The 13,342-nt window shown below is 39.1% G+C and overlaps 1 protein-coding gene across 1 annotated transcript in view; it reads right to left on the bottom strand.

The window, feature by feature from the left end:
* FGF12 (fibroblast growth factor 12) overlaps positions 1 to 13,139 on the bottom strand; it is a 613,055-nt gene extending 599,916 nt beyond the window's left edge. The window contains exons 1-2 of the mRNA XM_005675116.3: positions 13,028 to 13,139; positions 12,736 to 12,878 (exon numbers count right to left, since the gene is read on the bottom strand). Coding sequence (XP_005675173.1) covers positions 12,736 to 12,748 — 13 coding nt within the window. The 5' untranslated portion in view covers positions 12,749 to 12,878; positions 13,028 to 13,139. The remainder of the gene's footprint in view (positions 1 to 12,735; positions 12,879 to 13,027) is intronic.

Here is a 13,342-nt window from a genome sequence, read left to right as displayed (position 1 = left end):
CTAGGCAGAATGAAGGGAATACGAATGAGGAAGCAAGGGTCAGCAGTCTAAAGAAAATATGAAAGAAATGGACTCTAGGCCGATCACAGCCTGTGTCAAAGTAGGGAGGGTGGGCGATAATGGGGACGGGAAGAATCTGTGAGAATAAGAAAGTGGCAGCAGCCAGCATCAGATAGGAATCTTGTCCTGCATCAGGAATGTTCACATGTGGTAGAGTGAAGGATACTGAAAGTAGTACTTGGTTCTAGGCAAAGGGCTAACATGATAGTGAGGAGTTTAAGGCAAGAATACAGCTCCATACAGGAAAAGAGGAAGTAGAAAGCCTAAGAGTCAGAAAATAATCACAACAGCAACAGGTGTTTATACTAAGAACTGATGTTATGCTTGGTTTGTTACATGAACATAAAATGTATTTATTATATATTACACATTAATATATGGGCCTTCCCTGGTGACTCTGAGGTAAAGAGTCTGCTTTGGGTCAGGAAGATCTCCTGGAGAAGGAAATGGCAACCCACTCCAGTATTCTTGCCTGGAGAATCCCATGGACAGAGAAGCCTGGTGGGCTACAGTCCATGGGGTCAGAGTCAGACATGCCTTAGTGGCTAAACCACAACCACACATTAATATTAATGTATATACTTTAATGTAATACATTAATATACCTTAATGTATATTCTTTGCCTCTTTCATCTTGAAAGATGAATTGTACAATAAGGAAGCAAAGACTCAGATGTATCTTGCCCAAGTCATAGGGACTAACAAGTTGTTAGTTGTGTGTCTGATTTTAAGTCCTGTAATCTTTCTACCATACCACTGAGCTTCCCAGATGAGCAGGACAGCCGTTCCAGGTAAGGTGAGAGAAGGAAGGAGCACCCCCGCTTACTCACCTCTGGCACGTGAGCACTGGTGCTCTCTCACAGCCTCCTGACAGCGGGCAGGAGCTCCTCATGCTTCCCCAAGTTTGCTCTCACTGGCCCAGGGCTTGGGTGAGCCTGAGCCTTCAGAGATGACCCTCCAGAAGGCTAATAAGCTGCACACATGATACTGCATGTACACAGCTGGACTAGTTTTCACGAACAAAGGAAGGCTAGTTGACTTACCAGAGCAAAGTATATCTTAGATTTTGAATTGTGGTTAAGCTCACAGACTGAAGCCTGTCTGCTCTGTACTAGCTACATGACTTAGTCAAGTTACTCCATGTCTCTATGCTGGGGTTTTTACTCCCTAAAATAGGGGTAATAATAGCTCCTGCCTCACTGGATTGTTATGAGGATTAAATGAGTCATTATATGTAAAGCACAGTACCCAATACATAGTAAAAGATACATAAGCACAATTTCAAAAGACTGTTATCTCCTCAAATGTCCTTTCAGTGCCTCACATGAATAAAACATGAACTATCAAGCATAAAGATTTTTGCTTAGTTCAGTCTTAGGTAGACCTGCTTAAAAAGTTTATAACTGACCCCAAAATCTAGTGGGTTGTTTTTTAGTCACTAAGTCGTGTCTGACTCTCAGCAACCCCACTGTCTGTAGCTCCCCAGGCTCCTCTGTCCATGGAATTTCCCACAGGAATGCTGGAGTGGATTGCTATTTCCTTCTCCAAGGGATCTTCCCAACCCAGGGACTGAACCTGCAGCTCTAGTGCCTACTGCATTGGCAGGCGGAGTTCTTTACCACTGAGCCACCTGGGAAGACTATTTTATACTTTATTGAAAAAAAAATACTGAAGAAAGATTTAAAAAAGGAAAAAGTCCTTACAATCCAATCATCATGACCCAAATGTTACCATTTTTTACATATTACCATCTATGTCCATGGACATACAAATTCCACATTATTATAAGTGGTACGTATATCTGTATGACTATTTTTTATAATTACCATCATATCACAAGTATTTCTGACAATTCATGTTCATAAACATGTTAATGGCTGTTAAATATTTCATTCCATCACTGAATTTTATTCTCTGCACAATCAAGAAATTCAGCTTATTAATCATGAAACTCAGACTTTGGATAACTTTTATCTGGAAGTAAAAGACATCTTCTTCTATCTAAAATGATCAGTTGCCAGTCAAACATCAGAAGAGAGAAAATGAATTTAAACTGTTTGAAGACAATGAAGCACTGAGTGCAATTATTTTTTAATGTCACAAATGATTGAAAATTAAAAATAAATCAAATATCCTTTCTATAATGTTAGTAAAACACTCAACATTTTGACTCCTAGGCATTATTTTGTTTGTCTTTGCTTTTTTTATGGGAGAAGTACTGGTTACAGTTGGGAGAGCGGAGAAAACCGTATCCACCAAATCAAGCTCACATAAGACTAACACATAAATAAACTACTCTTATTTGTCAAGACACATGAGATAGGTGAAAAAAAATTACAAAAACATAATGCGCAATCTGACAAGCAAAAATGCCACTAAGTTAACTAAAGACATAGTAGAGACCAAGGAAAACAACCATAAATGCTTAAACAAAACATAATCACTGTTGTCCCTACATAAACACTCAAAAATGCTGGTTCTTACAGTCCCATAGATGAAGAACCTTGCCTCTGATCCATCCGTGTTTCACAGAAGAAAGAATGATAGAGAAAGGAAGTGACCAGTTCAAACTCACACAAGGAGTTGGGTCAGAAAGTCGAATTCAAGTCCAAGTTTCCAGACTCAAGCCAAGATCCTACTGCAGCCATGCATTGGTTCAGACATACCTGGACCTGTATGTGGTCACTATCACGCAACCTACAAACTCCAGCCAAGTATCCATTTTCTCTCAACCTTTGTGTGCACATCAGCTTCCCTGGTAGCTCAGGTGGTAAAGAATCCACCTGCAATGTGGGACACCTGGGTTTGATTCCTGGATTGGGAAGGTCCCCTGAGAAGGGAAAGGCACCCACTCCAGTATTTTGGCCTGGAGAATTCAGTCCATGGGGTCGCAAAGAGTCGGACATGACTGAGTCACTTTCACTTCACTTCACTTGTGTGCACATGGAACCAAATTAGTTACTCTACCTACTTCAGTTGCTCAACCCAGCTGTGGACCCAACAAATTCATTCATACAACTCACAGCCTGAAAACACTAGTTCAAACCTATCAGGGGCTCCTTAAGAATTAAAGTGGTAATTATGATTACCCTGTTTTATTTTCTATAGACACCAAGTCTAAAAGGGATCAAGTAAAGGAAGAATACAGACAAGCTGAACAAAGCAGTTTCTTCCTAATAAGAAAGTAGAAATCAATAGGTAAATAAAGTTATATACATTCTTTAAAAAAAGAAAAAGGTTTAGGATACTGAGGTCGAGAGAGGAGAAAGATTTTTCCTAAAGTTCCTCCATTGAATTAGAGGGACTAAAACCAGAACCCAGGTTTTCTAGCATCTGGTCTAATATTAGTTTTATTTTATCAGAACATGCACCATATTTTTTATGCCTCAGCAAATCACCCTAGCATACAGTTTCATAATCCCACCAGTTTAAAAAGCTTACCCTTAGTGAATCTAACACATAGTAGGCACTCAATAAATACTGCTTATTAAATCAATCAATCAATCATTTTGCTTGAAAATTGCCTTGGTTGTCTCCCTTACCTCAGTATCATTGTGGATATTGCTATACTTGTATTATTGGTTTTCTTTTTATGCTGATGCAAAATTCATGTCATCTTATTTTGAACTATTTGTAGGCTTGCAAATACAGCATGTTTTCTATGACAACCTTTTTTCTTGACACATAGCAAATATTTCTCTTTTAAATCCCAGAAAAGGAAAAAAAAAAGTAAATCAAATACAATTTTAAGTAGTTCTGGAAATGTTAAAAATATCTGGAAATGAAAGAATTGCCTCTGTAAAAAACGAAAACAACTGCTTAAATAACCTACTTTTAAACTTTCCAGATTTTTAACAATTAGAATGATCATGTAATAAGCCCTGTGAAATTCTCTAATTTGTAGAGCATCTAAACCCAATCTAGCATGTGAATGAGACTAAGGACAAAAACACCTCAACATTATTTTTTTTTAATCAGAATCATCTACATTTTTTGCCTTCAAAAAGTTAAAAAGGAATTTCTAATTTTTATTGCAGTGAGGTTTGCTGGACATATTTGGTATCAGTGTTTGAGGAATTGAGAAAAACCTGATTGTTTCACATAGGTGATAGTTGTAGGAATGAATGGGGACTAAAAGACATGCTATTAGCAGATTGGTGTTGCTGCTTCCTGCTCGTTAAGGAAATCTTGGTGTGTTATCTTCTCGATGGCCTCTGAAAGCTTCTAGAGTTTTTCCTGTAGTCTAGTCCCTTTCAACTGCATCTCAGGCTAATGGCAGTCCACAAATAGTAGGGAAACAAGACTGACCACAGAATAGCAATTTCCCTTTCCTTTTTGCCCAACAATGTTTAAAGCTCACTTTCAATTATCTGTACTCTCTGAATCACTGGTGGTGGGATTTGTTTCAGGTAAAAAGCCAGGCAGAGTATATGCTTTTTAAAAAGTCAAAAAGAAAAGCTCTGTTGAGAGGCAACAGGTGTCCCTTGGGACTTCTGCCAATGTACCATCAGTTGCATCACAGCAGCAAAACTCCATGGCCTCCCTGGGTGGGAGTCCCAGGTTCCCAAAGACAGGGAGATGGAGACTGTTTCAAAAAGTAGCTGGAGAGAATAGCAAACTAAAATTAGAACTATAGACATAGATACTAGAACAAAATCCATCATGTTCTGTATGCAAGGATGCTGATGAGGACGAAGACACTGGGAGAAGTGATGTGTCTTCTTGGGCTCAGACACATGCCATCTATTTACATGTCTGGTTCCTAACCCAAGCCTGTAGGGCAAGAATTGGTTTCCCTCTTCTACACATATGTTCTCTTAACACTACAGAGGGTGATAATAAAAATCAAGGTCCTGGCAGTAGGAGTCCTGTAGTATTTCTGACAAGGATACACGTACATGTTACAATTTCATATTGCTCATCCTGTAGCTTATCTATTGATTCCTAAGTGAGAGTGTACATCCTAATCACATGAGGTGCTTCTTAAATATCTGAGTCCCAGATACCACAGGGTGCCACATGATTCAGACGTGCACCCCTGACTGAAAATCCTGTTACCAGTCAGATTTTACACAATCAATGTTTTAAATCCAGTCAAGGTATAATAGGTATTTCTGGTGGCTCAGTCGGTAAAGAGTCTGCCTGCAATGTGGGAAACCCTGGGTTCGATTCCTAGGTTGGGAAGATCCCCTGGAGAAGGAAATGGCAACCCACTCCAGTATTCTTGCATGGAGAATTCTGTGGACAGAGAAATCTGGTGGGGTACAGTCCATGGGGGTCATAAAGAGTCAGACACGACTGAGTGACTAACACAAGGCATGACATTTGACCCAATGCACTTCCATTCCCAAACCCACAAGATGTTATATAACTGACTTGAAACTATGTCTGAGTAACAAATATAAACTCACATTTTTGAGGAGTTACTGCAAAAAATATATATAGAATAACAACAAAAGAAATCCCTTATTGGTAAAGTAAAGCCTTTGCAGAAGTCAATGAAGATAATTTATAGCAGCAAGCATGCTTGCTCCTAAAACTACAGAAACAACAAAGGATTAATTTTTCCCCTCTAGGATGAGATCCTAATGAAAAGAAAACACAGCTAATAATAATGAAAGACAACACAGCTACTGATAATGAAAACTTTGATTCTAAACACTAAATGCTTTATTGGTTTGAATTTAATTTCATAATTATGATATTATGGTATGGGACTTGGGGTAGGCGCAATAAGTCTTGTTTTACAGGAAAACAAAGATGCATTGCCCAAGTTACTTAGCCTTGAACCTCAGTTTTGTTATCTACAAAATGAAGTTAATATATCTAGTCACAAGTTTTTAAGTGAAGTGAAGTCGCTCAGTCGTGTCCAACTCTTTGCGAGCCCATGGACTGTGGCCTATCAGGCTCCTCCATCCATGAGATTTTCCAGGCAAGAGTGCCATTTCCTTCCCCAGGGCAAGTTTTTAAAGATGACATATATTAACAAGCCCTTTGGAAAAAACACAGAATGTCTCATGAATGTTATTTACGGTTGTTAATATGACAAATCAAAAGCCTAATATTAACAAATTCAAAGTAACATAACTATTAGTCATTCAGGCACAAAACACCACACCTAATAGGGTCAGAAGCTTAACGGGATAAAAGGACAAGAATAAGGGAATGACTGGAGATAACAAACGGCTATCCCCAGGCTTATTTCTTTCTTTTTTTTTTTTTTTTGTGGTTTATACACACATTTTATTGAAAAATGAAAAGCAAATAATGTTTTTTTTTTTTTTAGTTCTGCAGACTTTTATTTATTTATTTATTTATTTTTAGATACAATTAATGTTCATTTGCTGTTGTATCTTTTTTTTTTTTTAATTTTAAAATCTTTAATTCTTACATGCGTTCCCAAACATGAACTCCCCTCCCACTTCCCTCCCCACAACATCTCTCCAGGCTTATTTCTAATGCCACCAAGCCTCATCATTAACACCCAGCTCAGACAATAGGTTACTAGCCAGGTAGCTAGTTAGTTGGAACAGCTTTTAGAGTAGTATTCAGCAAGAGTTCACATGTTCTCCCACACAAAAATTCTGTTTAAAGAAACCAAAAGTGAAAAAAAAAAAAAAAAGAAACCAAAAGTGGAACAAAAGGCAGACATTATTGCTGTGGAATATTAAGTGCCTCTTTAGAGGTCATTAATCATTACAACTTTATATTCTAGCCACCTGGGTAACTGACTAGAACTCTGAGAGATGAAAGGAGAAGACACATACATTGTTAGAAATCAATAGCTCTTGACCTGTTCATTTATCCTCAGACTAAAAGCTTCTGGAGGGCAACCCCAGTGCACTATTCATTATCTCCATCCCATGCATTTAACAATAAGCCTGCAGTAATGTGGAAACTCATTAAATATTTTGAATTAAATGAAATGAACTCCCTCTGATATTTAAGAATCTTTAAGTCTTTGCGGGCCTATATGCAGGTCAGGAAGCAACTGTCCAGTTAGAACTGGACATGGAACAACAGACTGGTTCCAAATAGGAAAAGGAGTACGTCAAGGCTGTATATTGTCACCCTGCTTATTTAACTTCTATGCAGAGTACATCATGAGAAACGCTGGGCTGGAAGTAGCACAAGCTGGAATCAAGATTGCCAGGAGAAATATCAATAACCTCAGATATGCAGAGGACATCACCCTTATGGCAGAAAGTGAAGAGGAACTAAAAAGCCTCTTGATGAAAGTGAAAGAGGAGACTGAAAAAGTTGGCTTAAAGCTCAACATTCAGAAAACGAAGATCATGGCATCCAGTCCCATCAGTTCATGGGAAATAGACGGGGAAACAGTGAAAACTGTGTCAGACTTTATTTTTTGGGCTCCAAAATCACTGCAGATGGTGACTGCAGCCATGAAATTAAAAGACGTTTACTGCTTGGAAGGAAAGTTATGACCAACCTAGAGAGCATATTCAAAAGCAGAGACATTACTTTGCCAACAAAGGTCTGTCTAGTCAAGGCTATGGTTTTTCCTGTGGTCATGTATGGATGTAAGAGTTGGACTGTGAAGAAGGCTGAGCACCAAAGAATTGATGCTTTTGAACTGTGGTGTTGGAGAAGACTCTTGAGAGTCCCTTGGACTGCAAGGAGATCCAACCAGTCCATCCTAAAGGAGATCAGTCCTGGGTGTTCATTGGAAGGAATGATGCTAAAGCTGAAACTCCAATACTTTGGCCACCTGATGCAAAGAGTTTACTCACTGGAAAAGACCCTGATGCTGGGAGGGATTGGGGGCAGGAGAAGGGGACAACAGAAGATGAGATGGCTGGATGGCATCACTGACTTGATGGATGTGAGTTTGAGTGAACTCCGGGAGTTGGTGATGGACAGTGAGGCCTGGCGTGCTGCAGTTCATGGGGTTGCCAAGAGTCGGACATGACTGAGTGAATGGACTGAACTGAAGACTCAGACAGGAAAAGTGACTTGTCCAAGGTTACACCATTAAAGCTGGGATAAGAACAAGGATCTCCTATGCTCAGTGCCTGTTCTGTTTTTTACCGTGTTATATCTTACTCATCCTACAATGGTCTTGGAGCTTTAGTTGTTTGCTTTTTAACCACAAAGCAGCTTTTTAAAAAAATCACTTTCTGGCTCTGATAAACTAGTTACTGCATAGACATTTCCCTTTCCTCTTGCAGAGTGAACCATTCTTGTTTCAGGGAAATAATTATTCTAGGCATGCAACCATGCTGTCGTTTCAGTCATGTCTGACTCTATGCAACCCTATGTACTGTAGCTCGCTAGGCTCCTCTGTCCATGGAATTCTCCAGACAAGAATAATGGAAGGGGTTGCCATGCCCTCCTCCAGGGCATCTTCCTGACCCAAGGGTTGAGCCTGTGTCTCTTGCATCTCCTGCATTGGCAGGCGGGTTCTTTTACCACTAGCATCACCTGGGAAGCCCACTTCTTTCACCTCTCCCAATTTATAATCTCCTGGATGTGTGAACATGGCATGATAAACTAATGAAGGCTATCCAATCTAACATATAATCTGAATCCCTACTATGTAAATGAAAATGTTTTATCTGGTGCAGGTACCTGGGCAGCTGCAGGACTGTTAGAACTTCATATTATGCCCACAAAAAAAGTTAATCTATGAGTGAAGATTTGAGAGTGAGATCTTTAAGATCAGAGACTACATCTTAGCTCTCTTTTACATTCTCAGAACACAGCAGATGCTCAATAAATGCTTGTTTAAATAAAGAACATAAAAATTATAATGCTGATTGTAAGAAATGCAGTATGAGAGGGACAAACAGGGACTTAGATCATATAAAAATATACCAGTAAATATTAATTAGATGCAAGGAAGATCAGGGAAGATCTTGTGGAACAGGAGGTACAGCAAATGGATTCTAAAAGAATGGAATAGAGGCTCATGACAAGGGGATGGAGGTAAGCTATATTCACTCTAAGATGTGCTTTGATTTAAGCAGGCCAATGTCACACTACCGTGGGTTAACACCAGGACATTTTAAGGAGTTCAACAATGAACCTATAGAAAAAGCATTTAAAGATAATTAAGGGGTTGAAATTAAATGGCTAGAGGAAGAACAGAGAAGGTATTTTAAATGAGTCCATTTTCTGATAATACTATGAGGCAAGCAATTTCTTTGGTATTTCATTTCCATTCTTTCCCAAAGCAACCAAAAACTTACAACATGATCACGTATCAGATGCTTCCATATTGATTAATAAGATGATATCCCATCTTCTATACTCAGATGTCCAGAGTGGTGTCATTCATAGATACAATCAGTCCCCTAAGGTCTAAACTAGTGCTTCTTAAACTTTAATATGCATACAAATGACAAGGAGATTTGGTTGAAATGAACATTTGGCTCAGTAAGTCTGGAGTAGGGCCCAAGATTCTGCATTCCTAACAAATTTTCAGGTGATGTTAATACTGATTGTCTATGGACTACATTTTGACTAGCAAGGTCTTAGACCAATGTTTAACTTTGACTATCAATTTGCAACACTTGAGGAGCTTTTTAAAAATACCTATGCCCAGGTTCTGCAATAGAATCAATTAAACCAGAATGTCTAAAGGTGTGACCTAAGCATCTTTATCCTTCAAAACCTTCACAGGTGTTTCTGATAAGCCCAAGCTTGCAAACCTAGCTGAACAAAGAAAATATGTGATACAGGCAGGTTGGGAAAAATACAGAAGAGAGAACCTCTTTCCTCACAGTAAATCAACGCTTCTCAGACTTTTATGGGTGCACAAATAATCTGTGACTTTTAAAAAAAATCAGATTCTGATTCAGTAAGCCTAAAGTTCAAGATTCTAAATCAAACCACATTTTGATTATCAAAAGTCTAAATGAGTGATTCTTGAACACTGTTGCATCTGAGATCTTTAAAAAAAAATCTATGCCTCTCTCCCACCTTAAAATTCTGATGCAATTGATGAAGTGTTTGACCAGGCATGAGGAGGTCTAAAAACCATACCAGATGATTCTAAGGTACATCAAAGTTTGTGAACCACCACAAGGCACAAATTCTGTCAAAGCTGTTCAGATTGTGCACCAATCCAAATCTCTGAAGCAACATTAATTACCATGGTACATAAGGATCATTGAAATTATATCAGAAATTGACTGCTGGATCAATTGATTCATTTACCTCTCTTCCTCGTCCTAATAACAAGAAGTGATGCAAAACAATAAGTAAGGAAGCAAAAAAATTGACCTTATTTGTAAATAACTGATGCTTAACTTGCTGAAGACTCTGGACGAGTGCTCTAAGAATGGTTTTGAAATGCTGGAGATAAGGTGAAGGTTGTCAAATGCTGGCAACAAGATTCAAAACTAAGTGGGCCATTAGCTTTTTTTCTAGGATGAAGAACTCTTGAACTCTCAACTGAATCATGTAATAGCACTTTGAGCATTGAAAGAGTATCTAGTAGGAAAAAAAAAGTATATATGTTTACATTTGAAAATGTCTTCCCGAAACTAAACTTGAATCTATTAGGGGAAGAAATTTGTACATGGCAGCATAAAGTATCAATACTTAAGGTACAACAATTCAAATGGGATATGGATATACTTCTCTGAATACACATTTCTTCTATAATAAAATTTCAAGTTAGCTACCATTTTTAGCTGTGCCATTTGCATCAACTCAGAAAGTGAGGTCAACATGTAATTCACCACTATTTATATGATCACTATCAGGCTAATTCAGTTTTGCGAAAGTCCATGAACCAATGCGTATGAGGACTTTCGCCATGTCTTTTGCCTGAAGCAATTATGGTACCTCTGCAAAATGACCACAATATTGGCTTGGGGCAAAATTATTCATTGCCTTTGAGTTAGTGCTGTGATTCACGCCTGTATCATGCCTGCTGTAGATTGTTTAGAACTTCTAGCATGATTCTTCTCAGATATACTTCTGAGATTTTCCTTTCTGAAATCCCAAGCCTGGCAGAATAACTAGAATGCTACTGTTATCAGTATGAGATATAAACCACCTAGAACTTTGTGTGACATGTAGCATATGTTATAGGTAAAGAGAAAAAAAAATTAGTGATAAGAGATACATTTTCTTTTTATGATGGGCCAGGAATTTGTGTATAAATTGAAAGCAAAATGTTACAAAGAACGTTTGCCAAATAACCAAGTTTAATATTCAAATAGCAAGTATTCTCTAAATAATAATAAAAAAAAGCTTCTTAGTAAAATGATACTCCGTTGTTAATTTCATGTTCTAGAAATACTTAATCAACTGGAATATTACAGACATCTATGAATTTTTGACTTCTAGTTTTAAAATGGATTCTATAGTAAAGTTAATAAATATATGCCTCATGTATATTTATTGACATGGGGTCTCTTCTATATGTACATCTCTGTTAGTCAAGGAAATGCCCATCAGCAAATCATAGGAATAAAGTATCCCAATTAAAATTTGCCAGCTTGTCTGAACCTATGTTGATTCAGTTATTTTCACACTAGAAATGCTTACCTAAGTTGAAATACTTAACTCATAATTAAATACTTTATTGAACATGTACCTGCTGTCACTTGACACTTTAGTTTTACTAATCAGCCCAGAAATAGGTAACCCACCACCACTCCCTGATCCTGGGCACATTACCACAATGACTGACATTCTTGGTTTAAAAATAAAACCTTGTTTCAAATATAGCTTCTCGAGTTCTGGGTAATGAATATAGTTTCAAAAAAGTTGACATCATTTTTTCTGATTTCACCACGATTAAATACATCCAGTATTCCTACTGGATATCTGACCACATCACTCAAGACTCTTGCAAGCTAGTGGGCATTTTAAAGAGGAGGAGGAGGAGGAGGAGGAAGGGACCTGCATAGATGGAGTTAAACCCAAAGGCTATCCAATCCTACAATTTTAATAGTCATTTTGTTTATGTGAGTTAAATATGCCATCAGAAGTTGATTTTTACAGTTCATTTACCAATTAGTGTGTATACATTATGCAGATTTGCTTATGAGGAAAATATTAATATATACATATCCAGAACTAGTATATGCATCATGCCTGGAGCCAAGCAGTACTCCGATACACTGTTCTTCTTAGAGGTCAGTTCTAACGCACACTGTTTCAAATAGACCCAATTTCTCTGCTGATATATATTCAAAATGCAGTGGGATGTGGTCATACACACCCAGAAATACCATCTTCATGGGGTGGGGGTGGAGAAATCCAAACATTTTTTTTCTATAGCAATGCATTATTGGATATCAGATACAAACGTGCCTGTCAGCAATCCTAAGGTAAATGAAATATATTTATGTGAACCCATCCAATCCATTCTACAGAAAAGAAATTGCTTTATCAACACATCTCGCCTCCCCCACCGTCCAAAGACTCTTCCCACCCCCCTACCTAAAAAGAAAAGAAAAAAACTCATCACACTTCACTACGCAACTGATGGAGTATTAAACACTGTCTTCCAAGCTGTGGGAGTTAAAAAGAAGTCGCCTTCCTGCCACACTTCCCTGGTGCTGCAACGGACATAGCATCTCCTCCTGTCGACCTAGTATGATGCTCGCTCCCCAAGCACTGCAGTCCCCTCGCTGAGGACTGCCCTGGCCACACGCACATGCCGCGGGAAGTCCCCCGATGGGGACAGCCACATACCTTTGCTCTCCATTTCGGTCCCTTTCGAGTGCTGGGAAGTTCAATGGAAGTTGGCCGGAAGATGCGGGCCCGCTTCAGATTCCCAAACCCGGGAAGCCAATCTGATGATTTCGCCCGTACTTCCTTTCTTCCCCTCAGGCTTCCTGAAAGATGGGATTTCTTAAACCTTGAAACTGCAACCAGCCACCAAAGGACACTTAGCAGCAGCAGCAGATTGCCTCTACAGGGGAGAGGTTGCGACCTGGTATTCATATGCATGCACGGAGCCCGCTCAGCTTGTTTGCTTTTTTACCTGGGTCTGGAAGCAGCAAGCAGGAGCTGTCCTCGGAACGTGGTGCTGCAGGTGTAGTGACAGATCATCCCACTTTGCTCTCTGGATGGACAGCAGATTTGCATGGGCGCTGGCACGCATGCGCAGGGCGTCCCCCCTCCCCTTTTCGCCGCCTCCCGCTCCCCCGCCCTTCTTTGCTTCTCTCCCCAATACGGTCCTTAGTTATCCCCGCTGAAGAGCTGTAGCGTTCGGTCACAGGGAGCGCTGCTAAAAATAAACGCTGGACCGGATTTTCCTTTGCAAACTAGCAAATGGATTGGATTGGGATTGTGTATC

The sequence above is a fragment of the Capra hircus genome, chromosome 1 (genome assembly GCF_001704415.2).
Source record: "Capra hircus breed San Clemente chromosome 1, ASM170441v1, whole genome shotgun sequence".
Taxonomy (NCBI): Eukaryota; Metazoa; Chordata; class Mammalia; order Artiodactyla; family Bovidae; genus Capra; species Capra hircus.
The sequence above is the reverse complement of the archived record's forward strand: the minus strand, read 5'-3'. Positions and strand labels throughout refer to the sequence as shown.